General features: G+C 43.8%; 1 protein-coding gene across 2 annotated transcripts in view; it reads right to left on the bottom strand.

Annotated features, from left to right (window-relative positions):
* The window catches only part of tle2a (TLE family member 2, transcriptional corepressor a), a gene marked incomplete in the record, with an annotated part of 40,694 nt that extends 30,280 nt beyond the window's left edge, over nucleotides 1–10,414 (bottom strand). For both annotated transcript variants that reach the window (XM_062395031.1, XM_062395030.1), the window contains 1 exon segment: nucleotides 9,797–10,414. In XM_062395031.1, coding sequence (XP_062251015.1) covers nucleotides 9,797–9,820 — 24 coding nt within the window.
* Between the last annotated feature and the right edge of the window lie 13,047 nt (nucleotides 10,415–23,461).

A 23,461-nucleotide genomic window follows, 5' to 3' on the forward strand; every position in this document is an offset into this window, starting at 1 on the left:
TATCAATGGTGAATATGACAGTGAGGCTGAATGATAGTAATATACCATAATTTCCCTGCAGAGAGGCACTAGTCCTAAAATGACTGTTAGTTTAACGGAAGCCAGTCTGGTCATTGATTCAAAACCTCTTTTGCTCTTTTTCAGTTTGTGATGGGAGATCCAAAGAAAATGGCAAATGTAATTGTAGGCGGTTAAGGTATTAAGATTTCATTTTTACAAAAGATTTAACTTCATTAAAACTTAATTTCGCTAAATTATTTAATCTGATAAAACCCTACGCTGTGAGGGTATTTCATAATCAAGAGTTCTAAGAATGAACCTGTGAGCTACAGAGCTTCCTTTCAAAGAATCACAGTAGAAACACGACAGGACACCTCCAGCGACCAATAACCTTAAGTCAAAGGACAAAGGAGGAAATCCAGATGCTTACGTAGTAGTAGTGGTGCCATGCTGCTCAACAAAGAGTCCAGAAGTCCAGTGACAGTAGGTAATCAATAGGTTTGAGTATGTGAGTAGAAAAAATGCATTGTTTTTAAAAATGTCACATTAATATTAATGAACAAACAACTAAATCACAACATCACTCAACACTGATGCCAAAAATACGTGTTGATAATGTGTAAAATGAATCAGGAGCATTTTAGCATCGTATAAGAAGTAATCGCCATCCTGACACTTGGCATGTGTGTGTTTGCCGGTCTTCTTTGCCATTACTGCTAACTTGCAGAAAATACCAGAAACAAGGAAAGCAGTGGTGCCCAATTAGTGCAGGGATTTTCATCTTGGACCAACAATGAGGAGGAACTGTGACCAAAAGCTTTGCATTCACGGCTGGCAATCGATTTCCAATCAGGAAGCAAATGTGGGTTACTGTGTCATCATATGAATCATTTTTCCTCCATTTCGGTTCCTCCACACTGAAATGCAGCTCAAGCTTTGTCAAAATAAAGCTGGACCACAAGCAAGTGTTTGCGATTTAGGGTAAAATTAAAAAATTAGATTTTTTTTAGGGTAAAATTTGACCGATGAGATGAATGAGCCTAGTGAGGAAGTCAGAAATATACAGAAAAGAGAAGGATAGAGAGGAAGTGTTGTGAAATGGGATGGAAATAAAATAAAGGAGAAAGGGGCAGAAAGCGAGCAAGGAAGAAAGAAAAGGAGAATAAAGAAAGGAAAGAGAAAGAAGATGGGAGAGGGGGCTGTGGCCTCATTGTTCCTCTTTCTAACAAGCTGCTCTCAATCTGTCGGCCAGATTCGCCTCCTAGAGCAGAGACAACCACGCACACACACTCACACACCTCTTCTCCCTTGCATGCACAGCTCCACCATTATGCACACTCACCCCCACAAAAATACACATGCACATTTTGTCAGGCTTGCTCACACACACCCACACACACCTTTTCTCACACACAACCCATGATTAAAACACACACACTCTCCCTCCCCTCCTCTTTCACACAACACACACGCACAGAGCAATTACTCTTCACAGGAGGAAAAAAGAGCACCAAGGCCATTTTAGGGGAGGATGGAAGAAGAATGAAATAAAAGACTATCTTTCTTCGCTCTCTCTCTCTCTCATCACTCCTTTCCCTCCCATTTCTTTTTAATATTTTTCAGGGATTTTCTTTTTTTCTACTTCACAGCCATGTCGCCGGAGGACAGGTGAGAGATGGGGCAGAGCCTTCTGCTGAAATGGATGATGTTAGTGAGCTGGTCTATATTCTGACCCTCACAGGAAGAAAGAGAGGATGTATAATAAGATATATAATATTTGTATATCTCAGGTGAAAGAAAAAAAATCTATGCTGTCGTGGCCAGTAGGGATACAACACACAACCCCAGTCTGCTGGATAGGATTTCTGTTGTGATGATTCACACCAGACTGGACGCATGTGACAGATGCTCCCTTGAAACACGGGCAAAGCATACATCAAACCCCAGCATACAACCTCTTTAAATCACACATGAAACACTGCCATTAGTCTGTTCCAACTCCTGATCTGGTAAATAGCTGAGCAGGCTTTAAAGTGAGAGGTCAGGTCGCTGCGCTGACCTGTTGACCTGTGGGAATGAGTCTAAACTGAGCCTCACCTGATAATCCCACAGTCAGTTATTCCCTCCCTCTCGGCTTGAAAGCAAACAAGAGACATGCCGTCTGCCCTTGAACAAAGCTTACACAGGCTGAAAATCACGGTTACACAATTACAGCAGGATCTTTTTCTGAGGGAGGACTGCGTGAAGCAGGTCGGCTTGAGGAAGGAGAGCTTGTCTCCAATAGGATGATCTGATTATTTAACTGTTTAGATCAATCGGCGGTGAGGTGCACACAGGGCCTAATCTGCAGCCCAGTGTCGCGCCTATCTGTCCCGTTCCAGAAAACCAGCCGAGGAAGCCACAGGCCAACATTAGGGGTTAAAGGCCACAAGGTCAATGATGAAAACCCAGATATGACCCTGTTGCATCAGATGTACGCACACACACATTGCACACTAATCTCTCCCTTATCCCAGGAAGGCACAAGTCAATTGCGATGATTAAATGACGGCCTGATGATGAAGGGATGAGAGAGCGAGAGTGAAGGAGTCATCTACGGTGATAGAAATTATTTAAATCAAATCCCACATCCCTTTGGTGGGAAAGGTTAGTGAAGACAATCAGGTAAGGCTGTTTTAAAACATGCTAGCTGCTGCACAACCGCTGGGAAACCAAACACAGCACAGAAGAGATCAGGGTACATGTTCTGCGCAAACATTCTATCCAAGGTCAGATGCAACAACATCCATGAATGCAAAGATTCGTACACAGACAAACGTAAGCATCTGCGCACCAACTTTGTATTGATGTGAATGGACCACTACAAGTGAGGCATTTATTTCTAATTACACTGCAAGCAACAAACCACTATGACCTCACATCCTTGCTCCAACCCCCTCCTGCAGCCATTAAAATCAACAGGCATACACACACATGCTCAAAAAACAAGACTACTCTCTTGTACATGGCCCCTACACACACCATGTGGATGTGTGCACAACCGTTTTCCACAAGTATTTACAAGCACACGTGGACTTGATTGAATTCACACGTCAAGAACATTAGGAATCCACGATATGGGTCTCAATCATTGCTGGCCGCCCTGACCCACAGTGATACGTGGTTTTTCTAATGGAACTGAAATGGGGCCATCACTGTTATGATGTGGTTGTGCGAGCAGGGGAATATTGGGTTCACTAAAATGAACAGTACTGTGTTTTCTTATCAAGGCTGCAGGGGATGTGGGGAGGAAGAGAGATGACTGGATGATTTCTCACAGTCGCCTTCATTTCCCTGCCACACAGCATACAGTAACAAAGAAAGAAAGAGTTTGTCAAAAAACACACAACCTGAGCGGTTGCCACAGTTTTGTTTTTTTTATGCCGTTCCGCTTTTGAAATGCTGAATCTAATTTTAGGCAGAGAATTTCATTTATAGTTAAACTACAGTTGCAAAGAAACTAGCCACAAGCCAACATTACATTTTTGTCTGTTAACACAAGAGGTTGGGGTTTAAACGGCTCTGTGAGACTAACATGACAACGCTAACATGATCCTTTTAGCAGATAATATTTTTATAAATAGCATAGGGCTGCTCGATTATGGAAAAAATCAGAATCAAGATTATTTTGGACAATTTCGAACTCACGATTATTAAAGCGATTATGTGCCCTTATTCTGAAGTCTATGCTTTATTCTTTAAAAGACTGGACCGTGCGCAATAAAGTTTATCACTTCCGGTTCAGATAAACACCGACGACAGCTGCTTGTCTTATTCCTCTGTGAAACCAGGATATCGGTGCCCGGTTATTTAAACCCTTGATGATGGCAACCCTAACACTCTCTGACCGGCGCGGAGAAATGCGGGGCCGCTACATGGTGTGCTGCTTTTTCGACCCTTTTGTCGATCAAACAGGGATGCCCTCCCTGCTTTTCCACTCGCGCTGTTTTTTTAAACCGCCGGTCACCGCAGACACAACTCGCCTCCTTCACGTTACGGTTGCTTGAGAGTGAGAGCCAGTCAGCTGAGCCGCTGAATGCTTTGGGGGAAGGACTGAATGTCGCATCCGCGTCTCTTTCGAAAAAAAATGCCAAATAATCGTCTCATCTCGATTATAGTAGTTTGGAGATCGTTTGACCCAATAATCGAAATCACGATGACATTTCGATTAATCGAGCAGCCCTAATATAGCATGCATTTGTGAATTACTAGTCTAACTAAGGCTGATGGGTAACACAGGCATTTAGTCAAAAACAAAGTGTGACACAGACAAATATTTATATAAAAATGTTTTAAAACCTTTTAGGAAGATAAACTGTTTATAAATATGAACAACATATTGCTCCCCAAAGCATATTGATTGCCACCTGGTGGTTGGCTCCTGTTTAGGTCATAAATTTAATTTAGTATTTGATACAAATATATTGATGCTATTAAAATGGACCGAAGCGCCATAATTGACTGCTGAGACTGACTCGTTGTGATTGGTCAAGGGCAAGTGTTGGCGGATCCAGCTACTGTTATTCCATCTCTTGGTTGCTGCTGCGCATACTTTAGCTCAGAATTTTGCAAGGTGGATACTCTGGATAGTCAGAGGAAGTGAAAACGCTGTGGCTAAAAATATCTTTGCTGAATGTTGAGATTAGTTTGTTTTATTCTTTTTATCTGAGCTCGATCTCTCTGTCTCCTTCAGCTGGGAAGATGCTGTGCTGCTGCCTCCTTCATAAAGCTCAACCCATTAGTCAGGCCACTAATTACACTGCTTACCCACAGAGTCAATCATCAGAGTAAACACCCACCTCTCTCTCTCTCCCTCCCTCTCTCATTTGAATACCACCAAGGACGCTGTGACAGGAGGTCTAACTCAGGGTAACATAACTGAATGTGTGTATCACTGCGAATCCACCCACACATGCCGAAAAGGGCACGCCCCCAAGTCCGAGGGCCAGGAAACGTGTCACTACATCGCCATCAGAAGGGTTTGAATTTAAAGCACCTGAAATTGAATTATTCCAAAACTACGGCCCCCATTCAACAGTGATTTGCATTGTTAAAGGACCATGCAGTAGAGAAGGAAAGGCTCTGGTCCCCCCATTTCCTACAAGTCCCCCCACCCAAATTAGCAATCTGCGTGGCTACATGCAAGAGAAATGGGCTCGTAATCTCCCAATGATTTCTGCACTTAGAGGGGAGGGGCTGCCAGGCACCTGTTTCATTAGCGCCACCACTACTCCCCCCTTCTCGCCTTCCTCCCGCATGCCCCGTTATTCAAATTTCCCTGCTGTCAGCCCACATTAGCGAAGAGCCACAGTTTGCCTGTCAGCTGGCTTAATTGCTGGAGGTGCCTTCTTTTATTAGGTAACCCCCTCAGCTCATTTGTTCCTTCCACTGAGGCGCACCTCCACAACAGCTTGTGTAAACCTGAAATCCCTTCAGCCTCGTTTCCTTCATTTTCCTTTGCCTCCCTCGGTTTCTTTCTCTCTCTAATTCGCTCCTGAGCATAGCAGGCGAGCTCCTGATCGATAAGACACTCTCCACGCCGGACAACAGTGGTGATAAAGAGCTAAAAGGATGCTAGGACTCGGAAGTGTGTGTACGTGTGTGTGAGTGTGTGTGTGTGTGTGTGTGTGTATTGGGGGGGGGGGGGTGTTTTATGCTAGCTCTGACTGAGGATGAGGGAGGAAAGCATCTCATCTCAGTCACTCATTTGCTCTCCACACAACACTCTGTCTCTTACCTGCCTTTATTTAGCTCACGGAACAGACTCATTAGGAAGACGACCTCCCAGATGAAGATACAGGTCATGGCCGCACTTGGATGTGAGTTGAAAACCAAAAAATAAACCTCCTTTGCATATTAAGTCACACGGCTTGTTTGTGCTACATGTCCCCAAATCAAACCGTTTCCTACACCATTTATGCTAAAAGCAAGAGGGCAGGAGAAAACAGTTTTTCAACCAAAAAAAGGCATTTGATTCTCAAGTTATCTGAGACAACTGATCATGACGTGAATTTGGCTTTGTTTTGTGGCTCCCTCTGTTCTTCAAGCTTCATGCAAACACAGACCTCACAATGGCACTTGGCCAAGGAGGAGCAAATAGCGAGGTCATGTGGGCTGCATATGCTCAGAGTTTAGCCATGCTTAATGGCTATTGTTTAGGCCTTGAATGGTGAGTACAGTGACACAGCAACAACGTCTACTTGCACAAGTGCTGTTGGTGCTTGAATATAAGATAAAAACCTGTACTATGGCACCTCAGAAGAGAAAGACCTACATTTAAACATCAAATGAAAATTATGAATTATCAAATTGAATCTACTCAACTTTATATTATAAATATACCACAGCGTACTGAAACTGTGTGTGAATATGGTAACGAAACAAGTTCAAACAAAGTAAAAACAAGCGGTCTTGAAAAATATAATGAACGCTAACAATGGACTGTCTGGTTGGAAACCAGATCAGTGATAGTCAGTAACAGCACGAAGCGTTCCTTTCCTACTAAAAGATTATGATATGTAAGAGTAGCAGATTTGAACCTTCAGAAAAACCACATAAATTAAAAAAGGTTATCAATACTCGTTTTCAAACGAGAGCTGCATTTTTGATAGCCATTTTAAACCAAGTGGTCTGAAGAGGATGAATATGGAGAGCATGGAAGGGAATTCAGAGCATGGCCACGTTAATATCATGCAGAGTGAAAAAAAGAACACAGCCTTTCATTCTAACCATGGAGGTGTGTTAACGTAGGGGAGGCTATTAAGGGGCTGGGGTCATCCAAAGTAACGTTGCCTCATGTAGCAAAAAAAAAGTTTAATCTCTTTTGGCTATTGCGGCAATGTGACATCAATGTTCATTCAACTGGACGCCCCGGGTTTTCTTTCATTGTCACAGGTATATAAATCCACACATCCTCAGAAATGCAGCCCCTGCACTCTTTCAAGCTGGACTTTTTTTTCCAACTGAACAATTCACAGACTCTTGCCACTGCATCATGCAGCAGTGTCGGTGAGGAACGTGTGGTCTCATGCATCTTTAACTCGGTCGCAGAAAAAAAAAGAAGCTGAACCGGATTCGACTATTTTGTCGCACAATGCTGCATCTTTTAGAACAACCTCCTCTCAAAGTGCCCCCCAGCACAGCTCCCTCATTGAGTAGATAAGAAGGGCTGCATTTTTCCTACACAGGGTGAGTCTCTGTCTGAACACAGCCGAACAGATCACCCCCCCTATAGTAGCCTCTTGACAAACCCCTCCCCCAATACTCAGCTTTGTTGAGAAGAAAATGGTTGGTAGAGGGCTTATTGGAAATATTAGCAATCTTATTATGAACTTTGAGCAATCTCAATGATCAATTTATTATACTTTGATTAACTCGTACAGGCCAGGTCTTAACAAACACTTGTGAGGTTTATCAATGTCACAATATGCTCCAGGTGAATACATGCCCCACCTTTATTTCAAGCGGGTAAAATGTGTCATTGATAACATGGTTAGTATCGTTGCAGGCTAAGAAAACAGACGATTTCAATCCTAACTTCTACTTTGATATTTGGCTTTCTTCTTCACTTGTGGATCTGTATCCAGTACAGTCTTGCAATGTGGCAGATTCTACAGAACCCTAACAACCTAAGCGAGCCAGCCATGTCCCATACACATATCAGCTAGTTTACAGCTGGCATCAGGCCGGATCCCAAAACCATCTGGGCACATACAAGGACCTCAAGTGTTTCCAGAAACTTCTTTTTTAAATGCCGTGTTTACAGCCCCATTACATCTGCGGGTGTAATCAGATTTTAAGTCTCTGATAGGGAGAAGTTGGCTCATGTGTGTTCTGTATTCAGTGCTCGGTAAATGTGCAAGTTGAGTGATTGAAAAACAGCTAAGTCTGTTGTGCTTTCTGCCGTGGAGAGAATGTCATATGAACCTGTGTAATAGGAAAATAGTAATAAGAAAACATTTGGAACAGGTGATGAACTACATACACATTAGGAATCCTCAAAGAGGATAAGAAGGTCTAAACAGGTTGAATTACATGTGGATACTAATTAGTGTCTCCAAAGTGGATAAGTTAACTGATAACTAACATTTGATAAAAGAGTCTGTGATATATAGGCCATGGCTAACAGGATTTATGAGTCATATCCTTCACAGCGGACCATCCTCCGGTGATGACAGGTTACTGTCAGGCCAGCGTTTCAGATATTAAACAGTTTGCCTTGTTGAGCGGCCCTTCACTGCAAGGTGCAAACAACAGCTCCTGATGGCCTGGGACCTTTCGGAGAGGGGGGGGGGGCTCGCATAGAACTGTCGAGATCTGCAAAGAGGTAGAATGGAAATGGGGCCGGCTTCCTAAACATTCTACCCAGACCCGCCGCAGTCTGCTCCTCTCACCCTGGGACGCCTGCCCATACATTAAGATGTGGTTTGGAGCTCTCACAGGAACACAGCGAGGAGAGGCTGGATGAGAGGGATTGGGTTTACAGTGCAAACCACAGAGCCACAGTCTGCCTCCTGCCCTGCCTTCCTGCAGTCAGCCATACTACATACACAGCTGCTGCTGGTGTGTGTGTGATGTTTGTGTATGTGTGGCGTGTTTGGATTGAGGGGACTCACAAGATCCTTTTATCGCTCAAAGGAAGTAGAGGCTGGAATAGAAGTTGCACTGCACGATGGTGGTGGGATTGAAGCGTTGTGCAAACACACAGATGCCTCCAAAAATTAAAAGAATGTGTCCTTTTTGGATCTGAATGGATTTGTGAGAAGACTTCATTTAAGTGGGGCGCGCACATATTCACATTAAGTTTTACACACTCTGGTTTTCGGTGCATGGACTGGACATGAATATCCAAACACAGTCAGGGGCGGGTTGCAGGAAGGCATGGCTGAGTGACGTAGCTGAGGGTTAGGCAAATGAGCAGGTCTTAATTGATACTTCACACAGCTGGAGGACCAGTGTTTATGTATTTCAGTCTACTCAAAAGCTCTCCACCTAACTCAGCTAAAACAAATTAAAGCCATGCACTCACACAGATCTATCTGACAACCGCCCGGTCATTTCTGTTTTCTTTCTCTCAGACATTACAGAGCATTTAGGCATTAGCGGCTGTCTCCTTGCTTTCAGTCCACCACCCTTGATATGAGTGAACAGAAATAAAAAAGCAGATTTCGTCTCTCTTTTTTTTTTAGAACAATGAGTGGCACTTGAGAAGGGCAGACCATTGAGTGATGGTGTCAACAAGCCGGGCTGACTCACTACCCCCTCCCTCCTCGCAGCACATGAGGAAGGGACGAACACACTTCATCATCTGGGTCAACTCCACCACCAGAATGGAGCTGGAAGGAGGCTCCATGTTTCCAAACCCATATGGAGGAGGTGGCGGCCACCAAGGACACGAGATTCACACACACACACACACACACACACACACACACACACACACACACACACAGGGCAAAGTTTAGGTGCCTCGATAAAACAAATAAATTCTGCCCGACCTTCACTGGACGTGGATTTCACCGGGCGTTTACATAAAGACTCATGAGATGTGAAGTTGCATTATGCAGCGCACTACAAAGGACTCCCCCGGAAATACATGAGAGGATTTAATAAGATAAACTATTTCTTAACAAACACACACACTTTCTTTATAGAAATCCTATGTGGTTTATTGTGTTTAATAGTGATTCCGGTTAGAAAACAATAACCGCGTTCAAAAATGCGTGAGGACTGTGAGATAGACGCGTAGCCTTCTTACCGGTGGTCGGTTTTGGGGAAACATTGTAGCCGCCGACTTGTGCGTCTCAGTGTTTCTTCTCTTTTCTTCCTTCCTCCTTCCTCTTCTTCTTCTTCTTCTTCTTCCCTTTCGGGGCGGAGAGCCTTGTCGAGAACCGCGAGCCGCCGAGAGGTACCTAGGGTACCTAGGGTTTCAAAGGGAATGGCAGCGCTAGGCTCGGCTCGCTCATTCCTCGCTTCCAAGACTCCTTTGTTCAGGGTTATATCTCCAGCAGCCACCGCAGCGCCCCGCACCGCACCGCACCGCACAACCGCAGCGCAGCGCACTCGACGCGGACAGGAGAGGAGGAACACCCGGGGTCCAGGGGGGAGCTCGCTCGCTCTCTCACGCGCTCTCTCTCTCTCTTCTCGGTTCCTCAACTTCCAGCGACTTCGATCGCTTTCCCCCTCTCGCTCTCTCCCTCTCTCTCCTCCTCTACATATATATAATTCTTCTTCCCTCGCCGTCTGTAGCGTGAAGGCCAGAGGGGGGGTAATGTGGTTTCTGCTTGTGGCTCCGGAGACTATGGCCACACCACCCAGCGCATTCAATGCAGCCGCAGCCTCCTTTTGTCTCGCTCGTTGGCCTGCACTTCTTTTTCACACAACACTCCCAGAGTCCCTCACCCCTCCTCCCTCCCTCTGATCCTCAATGGGACATAACATATGAGGAGCTGTTCTGGCGAGGAGTGGATGGGTGTGTGTGTGTGGGGGGGGGTCGCACCTAAAGACATGGATTGCTACCCCCACCCCCTCAACCCCTCCACCACCACAAATTGTTTTATCAAAAATTGATAACCTTCTGCTTCTATTACAAATAACGGAATTTCTCCCCATCGCCTGTGAGACAATGCTCTTCTCCACACAGCCTCATGGTGTTTGCAGATCGGCCTTATTTACATGTTTCTCCTCTTGTTGTTGTTGTTTTGCACTCGTAACGATGCTAATTAAAACACACGCGCACCCGATTAGGAGATTTTATTAATTTTATTTCATTTCTTTTTTTTTTAAGTGCGAACCTTTTTCTTTTCTGCAACGACAGCTTTCAGAGGGTTCAGAGATTGAATGAAATCTCCACGTGGGGCTCGGCCTCAGCGCAGTAAACACTGTCAAATCCAGCCAATGGGTGTGGAGAGCGCCCACGTGGGCTGCGATGACCGGCTGCTGATTGGTGGATGCGGGCTCAGCACGTCAATCAGAGCCGGTGCTCAGCGAAGGTTTTAACCCTTTCCTGGGTTGGTGTGTGTTGAGTGTGTGTGTGTGGGGTGATGGAGGATGCTGAGGAGATGTGTGGTTGCTATCAGGATTCAGTGGTTTTCCCTTTTCTCCCCTCAAACCTTCAACTGTCTGAATAAAAAAATAGAAAAAAGAATCTCGCATTGGCCCCATTTGCTCCTCGTCGATGTGGAAATAAACATCTGCATCATCCTCCTTTTTCATCCCTGGATGTCAGAAATTAGTCCCGACCACAGGGACCTGACCAAACATGACAACAAATAATTTAGATCCGAGCCACTGCATCAGAAACCTGCAGACGTGCAACACCGGTCGTGTTTGAGACAATAACAAGGCTCTGTATTAATTGTGTGTATACCTGGAAAGAGCAAAAAGGACTGTGGAGGAGAAGGAGGAGAAATGGTGGAAAAATTGGTATTCTGGTGGCACGACCCCTTTAGCGGGGCTCATAATTAGAGAGAGAGAGATATTGAAAAAGCAATTTCTGACAGTGGAAATCACAACCTGCCAGAGGTGGAGTTGGAAAATATAGATGGGTGTGTGTTTGTGTGAGAGTATAAAGTGTGTGTGTGTGTGTGCATGTGTTTGTGCGTGTGTGTGTGTGTGTGTATGTGTGTGCGAAACAGACAGAGAGAGAGAGAGAGAGAGAGGAAAGGCAGAGAGGGGGGAGGGAGGGAGGAGGAGGAAGAGAATAAAGGATGAAGGACAGCGGGGGGGATGCTGAGAAAGAGGAGCCAGTGGGAGGGTTAGAGATTGAAAGAGAGGGAGAGTGCACACGGGTGATGAAAAAAAAAAAAGGGAGCTTGTGTGTGCATGTGTGTGAGTGCGGCTGGTCCTTGTGTGTGAGTGTGTGTGTTTGTGCGTTGAGCAGGCAAGTGAGGGAATGAAAAAAGAGAGGAGGGTAAGGGGAGCAAGCAGGGGAGAGTGGAGAGAAAGAGGGAAGGAAAGAGAGAGAGAAGGAAAGAAAGAAAGAAAGAAAGATTTTATTGCCCTTTTTACCCATGAATTTTAATGCACAGCACTGGCCTCCCTCTCGGATTCTGGGATCACATTTATCAGGAAAAAAAAAGTCATGAGAAATGCAGTGCTTTGCAGTCTGCTGCAGCATGGGGAGATCTTTTGTGTGTATGTGTGTGTGTGTGTGTGTGTGTGTGTGGGGGGGGGGGGGGGTAGCTTGCTGTGCCGGGCTGGGTAATGGGGCGGGGGTAGGCGACAGGAGGCTGCACAGGATGTATGAGTCTGCGTTGTGTTGTGCTGGGGGGGAGGCATAATAATATAGATGATAGAAAATGATAAGTGAAGGACACATATTATTGCTATTGGCAGGTCAGATGAAGGAGTGAGCTCGGTGTGTGTGTGTGTGTGTGTGTGTGTGTGTGTGTGGGTGTGGGTGTGTGTGTGGGTGGGTGTGTGTGTTGGCCCAGCTCCAGTGATTAAACACACAGAGTCCACAGTGCCCTTCTCTCTTCCACAGTGGCCTCAGAGCGACGGGACATCAGTAGTGGCTCCCACAAGAGAGGACTCGACGCCCGTAATGCTTTTGGTTCGAGCTCATTCGTGTGAGGCTCTGAAGAGAAAGTTCTTGTCAAACACATGTTGAGTGTAAGTAAACACACGCTCTCCTCCACACACCTGTCTCAAAGGGCAAAACTGTGCAAAGTGCCCAGAGGGAGCAGCAGCATCACTTTCCAATCACAACTTCAGGCGAGGAGAGAGCAGCAGTGAAAGCCAAGACACACCGGATACACAAACACTCAAATGATTACCTAGCAGGGGGGAGTTGTTCTTGAAGGAAGCGATGAAAACAAGTTCACTTCCCATGAAACTTCTCAGATCGTCTCATTCCTTTGTGGTCGCCAGCAGCGATATCAGCGCCAAAGTCGGGTGTGATGCCCTCATAACAAATGAGGCCCCAATAACGCTGGATGAGGTCTGCAGGAGAGATCCTGTCCACACAATGAACCATCATCACGTCCTTACACCACTCTGTTGTTTACTGGGAGGGCAGCATGATGAGAGCAGTTATTCCTGTTTAACTTGGATCAGTCCACCTGTCTGGTGTTATCCCCGGGTCCTGGGCAGCTGTGGGATTATAAATTTAAATCCTGCTCGAAATCCAAAGTGTGAGAGATGGAGGCTCGCTGAAACTCAGGATCATAGAGTCTTCAGGTTTTATAATTTCCATAAAATCATAAATTGTCATAAACCCTAACCCTAACCCAAACCCTCTAGTTTAGGCCTTAAAATGTTCTAAACACATTCAAATACAACTTTCTACATCTTAAATATGTTTATAGGTCTGACTCATTTAATCTGTTCTTCTGTTGCACTTTAAAATTTTAATTTTTGTGGATACAGCCTGGATTCTGCACATTGGGGGTGCTTCTCAACCAGGCTACTTCATTTAATCTTCAGCTACAGGGAAGTGCTTATAATTCTGGGACCTCGATATTCCTCCATATCTATTGTACCTGACAAAGGTCTCAAATTTGATCCATCATGGTCTTAAAAAGTCCTAAATTGAACTTGTTGGAACCTGTAGAGACTCTGTTTAACAGAGTACATCTCTCACCTCCTTATTGTTGAGTCGAGATCTTTTATAAGCAATAGAAGGCCAAATCTTTAGGACCTCTTCAGGTCTGAACGATCACTAGTATAACATGTACCATATATGACAGTAACAAAAATATTCAGCTTTGTGAAACATCAAGTTTAGAAAATCTGAAATAATAGTAATAAGTGTTTTTTTTCCACCAAAAAAAGGCTCAAATTTATATTCCGGGTCTTAAGAATGCGGCAACACTATACATGTCTTAGACATGTAAGATATGGTGGAGTATATAAACAATGACAAAGTAAATGTACCTTATTACATACCACTACTGCTAAAGCAACATTGTGTGCTGTGACTTCTCTTGAAAAGACCATGTTCTATTATTTCTGTTTCATTCTCGATCATTTCCACCACATCCAAAGGCAACAAGGTTAATCATCTTTTCTTGAATATACTTTCTTTTAGTTTGGAAAAAAACTAAATCACTAACCCCAAATCAAATCATCTTTCTTCAAATTTCCGGATTACTGGAAATGAAACCAATCCCCCCTCACTATATGAAAGTGTTTCTGATTGGTTGGATATTTCCCCTCAGTTCAACTTAATTCAACTCAACAGCCGACAGAGCCCTCTTTAAAACTGAATCCCACGGGGCAGTAAAAGATGATACGGGAGGAAGGTGCTTCATTTGGGGAGGGGGTCATAAACTCCTGTTTATGTGGTACATCCCTATTCGCTCCACACCCACCCTTCCTTCCCCGGCCCCACTCGAGCTGTCCCCCACAGCTTCCACTGTGGCTTTGGGACGTTTGTTGAGACTGGCTCCTGCACAGAGTGGGCTTGAGTGACATGAAGACAAGACACCCACCATCACCTTCTTCACCCCCCCCCCCAACCCCCCACACTGCCTCTCTCTCTCGCTCTCTCTCTCTTTTGGCCCCCACCCTTTCCCCCTGTCCCTCATCAGACTAGCTGGGTGTCAGCGCAGAGACAGCACTGTGATTTATTGGTCTCTACTCCTCTGGGACCCCGCCCTCAACAAGACACTAACACACATACGCACACACAAACACACACAGACAATGGCAGCCCCTCCCTCTATCTCACACTCACTCCCCCAGCCCCCCCAACCCTTGCCCCCCAACCCTCCATCCATCCCCTCCTGTCCTCTCCTGCTGCATGGCCCCCGGGGGGAAAGAAGGAGTAATGACCCACATCAGCAGCAGCTATGCTCTCATGCACACACACACAGATGTAGTTGCACATGCACATGCACGACACACGCACAAGCGCACACACACACACACACACACACACACACACACACACACACACACATACACACACACATACACGCACACACACGCACACACACTCACACAGATACACACACACACACCTCCTTGCAGGCAGGATACAAATAAATACCCAGAGTGACACACATATGCACACGTATGCACACATAAAACAGACGCTGACACATTTACCCTCACAGGCATGTGTATCTGGGAACTCAGGAATTCCAGTGCTACGCTGTAACATTGTTTCCCAGCTCACTGCCTCGTCCAGACCACAGAACACAACACTGAAGAGAGCAGCACTGTTATTCACCCACTGCCATGATATCTGCTAAATGCTTCTTTCTTTTTGCAAAAAGGACATAAAGGGGAACACGCACTTCATCATTTCTCTGGAATTTGTTTCTTGATAGCACAGAACAATGGAGTCTTTTGTATCACTCCACCCAGACGTGGAATAAGATCTCCTTTTTTGACTGTGCAAATATCTGTGAATGCACCAAGTTGCACAATTTGGCTGTGAAATCCACAATTGCACTGTGTGCTCTCAGAGGTGACGATGAAGCAAGAGGCCTTTTCCTCATTTTTAGAAAACAGTTTTTGTCTTGGTGTCTTGATGTAAAAAGATAACTTCACATGTGCCAGTGGAATTTCCTAGACAAGGTCAGAGTCAACATTCTGCTGCTTACACTTCAAGGCCCGAGCGAGCAGAGGGGGCTTCTTCTCAGAGGGGTGATTTTGAATTCCACCAGTCCATCCGCAGTGAGTGGAGAGGGAAGCGGTTAAATCTCTGAGTATTAACTTGCAAATGTTACTGACAACACTTTGCATGGGCTGTCACTCATCCCTGCACAGTGGAGTGAAATAAAAAAAGAAAGTGTGCAGTCGCTGCCACAGTTTTCCACTTCACATGAGTGCTGGGAAGAGGCAGAGTGTGGTCAGGTCAGGTGCTAATCTCTGTGTTTGAGCCCTTGAAACAGGAAGCAGAACATATCCATTCATATTTGACGCCAGAGAGGACACAATGTATTGTGTGCAGTGATAGTTGGATCATTTAAAGAATTTGGCCATCATTGAAATATATAACTTATCTGACTTAGTAGTAGCAATGATAATCATAAATGAACAAAAGTTGGTTTATAAATGACGAAACACTTTTGTTGCACTTAACCAGTTTTTTTGGTCAAATAAAGGAATCCCCCAATTGTTGTTGGATTGAAGCAGCAAAAATAATAAAATGGTTCAATACGGTGATATCTGCCTCAATGACAAACTCCACTGTCTAATGCAAGTACTTTCCTAGCCAGGGCTCATGGACTGGGAGTCAAAGAGTTCGAACACTGCATTGTACTACCATCTGCTGTTCAACAGACGTATTGCAGCCAGATCGAACTAGATGAGGATATTGTGTTCATGTTGTCTAAAAGCAGCAGTGGAGACTTCCAAGGCAAATAGGTTTGTTGCATTTGCCAAATTTGCAGCTAAGAAGAGTGAAGTAAGGAAAGAAAAAGTAAACCAAAAGTAAAAACGTCTATTAATGTAGTAATGTAAAAATGTAAAAATGCAAATGTGCAAACAGAAATTAGTTAAAATGTCATAGCAACCTGTTGTTTTCAGATTGTTACTATTGTCTCACAGTTAACTCAATAGAAAAATGTGGAAAACTTTCTATGACAGTGATAGAAACAAACAAAAATGCTGTCGTCTCCATTGAAGCAGACTGCAATGATAGATTTGTTCCACAGGGTGACGCCACTGCACTGTAAAATTTGAGCTGTATAGAACTTCATTCTTGATAATTCAGGAGTTATGGCTTCACAAACAGAATAAAATCCTAGATTCTCACACACACACTGTCTGTGGAAAGACCCTGACTCTAAGCAGTGGGTTATTCTCGTTACAAAACTGATTTATACCACCCAGTCAGACCCAAATGTTTTCACACACATTCATACACATATTTAGTTTGTAATAAAGGGTTGCTACATTGATTATTTTAGTTGTCAGTCTTAACAGTCTGTAGTAAACTTGTTAATCTAAATTCCACTTGTTTTCCTTAAGTTCTTGTTTAATAAGTTACGTCAACTCACTATACAAGCATTTGCGTCACTTTCCAATTTAATATTAGGGAGACTGTGAAGATGGTTGAGATCTGGACAAAAAGTCGTATTGGTTCTCAAAGTTTTAACATGATATCACATTTAATATGATTGGATTATTTATAATCAGTTAGAGCTTATACCTTAAAGAAACCTTCATTATCGTGTTAGTACTTAGAATCCAGTCTTTAAGTTGTTCTGAAGGTGCTGAATGCTTTGTAACGGCTGATCGGGACATATGATGCAGAGAGTACTCGTGTGGTTTCACTCTCAGGACATTTAGCCTGAGACTTGAAGCTCCTTTATATTAAGCTGAAATATTGGTAAAATAAAAAATACCAATATTTACATAAAACTGAAAACCCAAGTAAAAGTCTCTTAAAATGTTGCAGTACAGTACTTGAGTACTTGATTACTTTCAACCAGTGGAAATGAAGTGTTGCACATTTGTAAACTAAGGAAGACATTTAGCATCTAAATAATTTACTGTCTTATACTGTTGAGTTAAAAAAACTTTTCCCCAGATTGTTGAATTTGAGGAATATGAACCATCGTCTCCTTCTCTTTTCTTGGCCGGCAGCATCCACGCTAACATTTTCCTTTCTTTTATTCACTGCTTCCTCTTGCACTGCACATGTCTGGCACAGGAAGACATCTTGTATTTTCCAGAGGAGGCCAACTGGCTCTTGAGAAGACCCAGGCCTCCCACTTCACCTTGAGGTCCTTGTCTCTCCGCCGCAGCAGCCACATGGGCAACAGCTACACAATAAGAAGAAAAGTCTATTTGAACTCGATTGGGGTTAAAGATTAAAGATCAGTAATTGACAATAAAAAGAACCAATGAAATTTAAAGTGAAATAAAGCAGGGATGAGATATTTTCAAGGAGTCAGATGTCAGATGCATCTGCTGACAGAGTCCTGATTCTGCTTCTGGCCTGGCTGCAGTAATAGATACTGTTTTGTTGAAGAGATTCCAACTGGTAGAAACAGAAATACAGAGGCCTGAAGCAATTTCCTGCAGAGCTTGGGATTTATTATCAACAGAATTCGGTGTTATCACAGGACCACATTTGGAGTAATAATATAAACAGGGGTTTTAAATGACAGGTTCAGATTGACATACAACACCCCGGTACCCCTCTGGTGCGAGCGGCTGTGTACTCAGTGTCCCTGATTTAGTAACTGGTCCAAATATTTAGTTTGGGTTGGACAAAAAATGCAGTTAAAGTGTCATTTAACAAAAATATGTTGGTATTTGTGAGTTACCATCCCTGCACTCTGCAAACGCTGCGTTTGAGGGTTTGAATCGTGTGTGTTGGGTTAAATCCACACACACGTGTAATGTTGGGTCAGTATCTCTTCTCTGGCGACGTAAGATAACACACAGCTCCCTGCGATCTAAATCTGGAAACTCAAAGACAACACAACACCATTATAAAAACGTCTGAGGGTAAATCTGTGTGAGGGACACGTGTGATTCTTGGCTGCTGCTGCAGGGGACCGGTGGTTTCTCAGGCCCGTGCATGAGTACTACACAGTCTGTCGCTGTGTATTAATGTGTAATTTTTATTGTGTAAACATACGACACAGAAACAAATCTCCACCTTTCCTGATGATCGCTAAGAGCATTAATGGCTACAGCCTGAATTTCTTTCACGTGGCCTCGGCTACACGCTGCTGTCCCCGTTGGTATGACATCATTCCGGCCCTGAAGCGAGAGCTGTTTCCCCACAGAGGCCCTGTCCCGCCCACGTACCTGAGGTGAGTACGTCTCTGTGTCACTGCTACTCCACAGCAGGACACGCTTTCCCCTCCACCATAAATCTGCAAAGTCTTGGATGACATGCAGGGGCAGGGGGGGGGGGGAACAACACGAAGCCCCCAGCTGAGGTGAGAGGAACGCTGTGTTTGTGTGTGTCAATATGTAAACGTATAAATCCTTCATCGGGGCCACTGGTGGTAGTGGCGAGGATGGCGAGCGGCCAGATGAGCTGACTCTGGTGCCTCCCTCTCCCAGGTCCGAGTGAAAGAAATGTGCCATTATCCAGCGAGGCCCCTGCAGCCGGGCAACAGAGCTGCTGTGCAAGACAATATGTAAAAGGTCAAGAGACTGCAGGCCTGAGACTAGAGAGCTTCAGATACCTCCTCAGACTGTTTACGACCACCTCTCCCTCAGCCAAGAGCCTCCCTACCTTCTCTTCGCTGCTTCTTTCTTTCCACTTGGTCGCTGCTGCTGACAGTGAAATGTCTGTGAGACACACAGACTCCAGGACTTTCTGAGAAAGAACTCAGCTGAACTACAAAATGGAAATTAGTCCAGAGATTAAGATAAATTATAACAGTAATGATAAATGAAATCACCAAATTTTCAGTAAATGGCAGATGGAAATGTGGCCAATTGGGTAAAAATTGTTGCAACCTGTTGTCCCTCAAATAATTAAGTGTTGTTTTGATGCTCCAGATTAGAGCTTTGGATAAATTCCCTGAAACACAAATTAAAATCTAACATAGATAATTCATATTCAACCTCAGCGTAGGAATTAGAAAAACTAACATCACTGTAATTTTTCTCAATAAAGTAATTATTGTTTGAGCATATCTCCTTTAGCCACCCTGATTTGAGTCACCTATCAGATCAGAGCTCAGGTGGACAATCCTAATCTGATTGTTTTAGGAGTGTTTTAGCTAAACTCCATTTATAGAATATCAGGTAATGGGTGGCATTACCGTTCACCTCAAAGTGAAGCCAAAGCACTTTGATCACCTCCTGGTGGCTGGTTGAAGTATAGGTTATAGATCCCCGACTCCTAATAGTGGTTTAGTTTTCAGTTATTTGATGCAGATGGTAGCATTCATATTTCGGATATTTGTTAAAAGTGGGTGGAAGTGGAGACATGTCGTCCATCTTTGTTTACAGTTTATGGTGTTTGGGATAAACAGTTTGGGATGTCCACCCTCAAATCTGCTGAGCCTCTGTTGCCCTGATGAACCACCAGTCACTCACAGGGAAACAGCATTGGCCGACTCATCAGGTACTTCATTTACAAATTATGGTTTTCATCATCCTAATCGCCAGACTCCTCCTCAACCTTGCTCTCTGTCTCTGTGTCGCTGAGTTCAGCTGGGGAGGTTACACATGTGTGACCGGCCAATCACTGCCATGGAAAGATGTTATATAATTAATCTCAGATGAAGGGTTTGCTCTGCTCTGTCGTCTCTGGTTATATCTAAAATCGGAACAGAAACAAATATGAGCACATTTGCAGCGCTATAAGAAATAAAGACTGGTTGGTCTTTAAAAAATACATGCAAAAGTCTGTGCTAGGCATACATGAAATAGAATGCTAAAGTCGTAAGCAGTTTATATGACAAAAACAAAGGCTGGATATTTTAATGATATTACGCCATAACACGTACATCTTCATCAATTATTGACCACTGTATATACTTAAAATTGTAAATATCCTATATTTCGAATTACACAATCATTTTATAAATCATACCACAGCAAATTCCTTGCAATAAACCGTGATTCTGATAACAGTCTGGATGGTTTTCTGTTGACAATATGTACATAAAACATGTATTTGTGTCAATAGTTACTGCCTCATTGTGACTACCACATAAACCTCAATGGTTTGTATAACACAAATTTCCTTTGGCACATAAGAGTTAAAAAATACTTTATAACCGTACTATTTTGTCAAATTACACAAGGCCTTGACATTTGCCTGTCAACAAGATGAGTGTGCGAGTGTGTGATTGTGCACTGTGGTTAACTAACCCTTTTTTGTGCGTTGGAGCAGGAAGCCTCGCTGCTCTCTTTGATAGGAAGAGAAAAAAACAACCTAGCTGCTCATTTCTGGAGCCATTTTAATTGCTAGAACACAGCGCCAAGCTAAAAATGTCTCTGCTGGCCTCCAGCATGAGAAAGTTACAGACACCTCTAAATTGATGATGCGGAGTAGAGCACTGCTAATTGTCAGGATGACTTGTGTTGTTATAAAAAGTTCCAGAGGAAATGCGTCTCTGATACTATGGCTGTCATTTGTAAACAGAATAATTGGTAAACAATAGATTGACACATTCATACAGGGCTTAACATGCAGCACATTTTCTAAAGGTTCAGTACCCTGCCCAAAGACAATTCAGAATGCGAGGAGCCAGGGATTGAACCAATGACCTTCTTGTTATAGTGGACAACCCTCTGTTAACCCCCTAAGCCACAGCTACCCAATAATAAGTGATGTCTTGAAGAAGCTCAGAGGAGCCGTGCAGCAGCTCTGACCTGTCAACAGCCGGTGTGTGGCTGCAGATAACCAAGAGAGAGGAAAGTTCTTCAAGGGCTTTAAACTGTTCACACTCAATTGAGACCACAACAATTAACCAACTTCATCATAACAAACTTAATTAACTAACTTAAATCTAACAAAGGTTGAAGAAAAACACCATGCCTGTGTCGGAGACCATGCATTTATTGACTTTTAATCCTGTAAACCAGTTTGACAATGTGTTTCTTCAACTACAATAGCACTGTCAAGTGCGTCCATCTGTCAAGGCCCAAAATCGCAAGATTATATTATGTAAAAAAAAATGCCCCCAATCTGAATCCTGGAGTCAACCCTTCAAGGAGTCCAGAAGTTAACTGGACCTTCCCTGACCCACACTGCACCCTTCCACCAAGTTTCAATAAAATAGGTTTAGTAGTTTTTACATAATCCTGTGAACACAGTAATGAGAATATAATTTTCTGGCAGTTTAATTGACAGTTTTCTTTCTCTGGCACGTTTTTCCTCTAGTTTACAGTAAAGCCAAGAAAAAACTCTTACAAGCAGAACCATTATGGATGGTGTTATTTCAAGCAGCCACCCTGTCCCATATTCCTTCTTCTCGACCGTTGGTCCTGAAATTCCACTTTTAAACCAGAAATGGTTGTCGCCCACAGGGACACAGACCAAAGTGGGATGACCGTTGGAGCGCGTCACATCCAGCATCGTCCACCGCAAACATCCCAAAAAGTGGCAGCCGTCTCCTTCTCCGTCAAGCTTCACTGCTTCCTGTGCTGAGGTTTTCCCAAAACCGCTCATCTCGAGAGCCACTTCTCACCAGGCTCCCGGTCACTCACAGGACTCCCTGCCTGCGGACCAGACCATTCCTGATTTGTGATCTATTTTCTGGTTTTGGTCAACACTTTAAGCATCCTTCCACGAGAGACGGCTATCATGATGTTTTTTTAATTTGAAAGTTTCCCCTTGATCACATCAAGCTGGTTGTTTAGTGTCCGGTTATGACAGTAATGTAAAGTCAAGGGAAACCAGTGCTCTGCTCCAGGGTTAGGGTTCAGAGATTCTAATGCCTCATCCAGGTCTAAGGCAGACTGTAGATCTGATGTATGTGCTGGGTCATGTTTTCCAGATGGTAGTTTCTCTACATAAAAACCACAGATATGATGTTCAGCCAGTTCTGTCACTGAGACTACATCTCATTAAAGGTACATTAACAGTACGACCTTAAGGATAATGTAGAAATGAAATACCAGTGAACGCATAAAGAGCAAATCTCACTGAATAGGAAGCTAAATAAATAAATAGTAATGAAAATAAAAGGTAAATGTTAAATAATGTGTTAAATTCCCAGTTGCTTTGCCACTGCCGCGTGAAGCGGCCCCACATACGCTCAACTTTCACGACATGGGAGTGAGCAATATTGTTTTAAATGGGGGATGACAGTGGTTTTCAGCGCAAACTGCCAAAGAAACACCCACAACTGTCCCCTTGGGCCCAGTGTTTATGCTGTCATAAATATACATGTTTATTTTTGTAGAGCACTCCATTCTCCGGGCCTGGTCGCACTGAGGCAGCATGGGTGCATAGATTAACCCTTACTGACTCCATCTATTTCTACATAACACCACCTCCTCTAATTCAAATGAGAAGGATTTCTGTTTTTCTAGCTATTCTTCCCTGACTATCAAGTCTAACACGGCTTAAAGAGAAAAGAGCAGTTATTGGTGATCTTAGTTTTCCTCCATGCATGGGGGGGGGGGGGACATTTCTCAGGAGCATTTTTCCTGAAGGGAACACACAAGCTCTCACAGAAAGTACTGGTTTTTTACTTGTACTAGTGTAGTGCCCGTTCAAATCAGAGTGTTTTGCGAAGGGTGGCACTATCCCTGTGGTTTCTGAACGTGTTGTTACTCATCACGCAGAAGAGGACATAGAAGAAGACATGTTCAACTCGGTCCGACTGGCGGCAACGTGCTCTTTATTAAAATCCTTTTAATATCGCATGTATCCTGTGTCCGTATTGCAACAATTTCTTTTACCCTGCATATCCTTGCACCCTCAACATGTCATGTCAATATCCATCCATCTACATGTATGTATAACTAAATATATGTACTGTATATGCTCAGGGATATATTGCAATGGACCAAACCACTGTAAGACAATTGAGGAAGG

Source organism: Platichthys flesus, chromosome 9 (assembly GCF_949316205.1).
Source record: "Platichthys flesus chromosome 9, fPlaFle2.1, whole genome shotgun sequence".
Classification (NCBI taxonomy): domain Eukaryota; kingdom Metazoa; phylum Chordata; class Actinopteri; order Pleuronectiformes; family Pleuronectidae; genus Platichthys; species Platichthys flesus.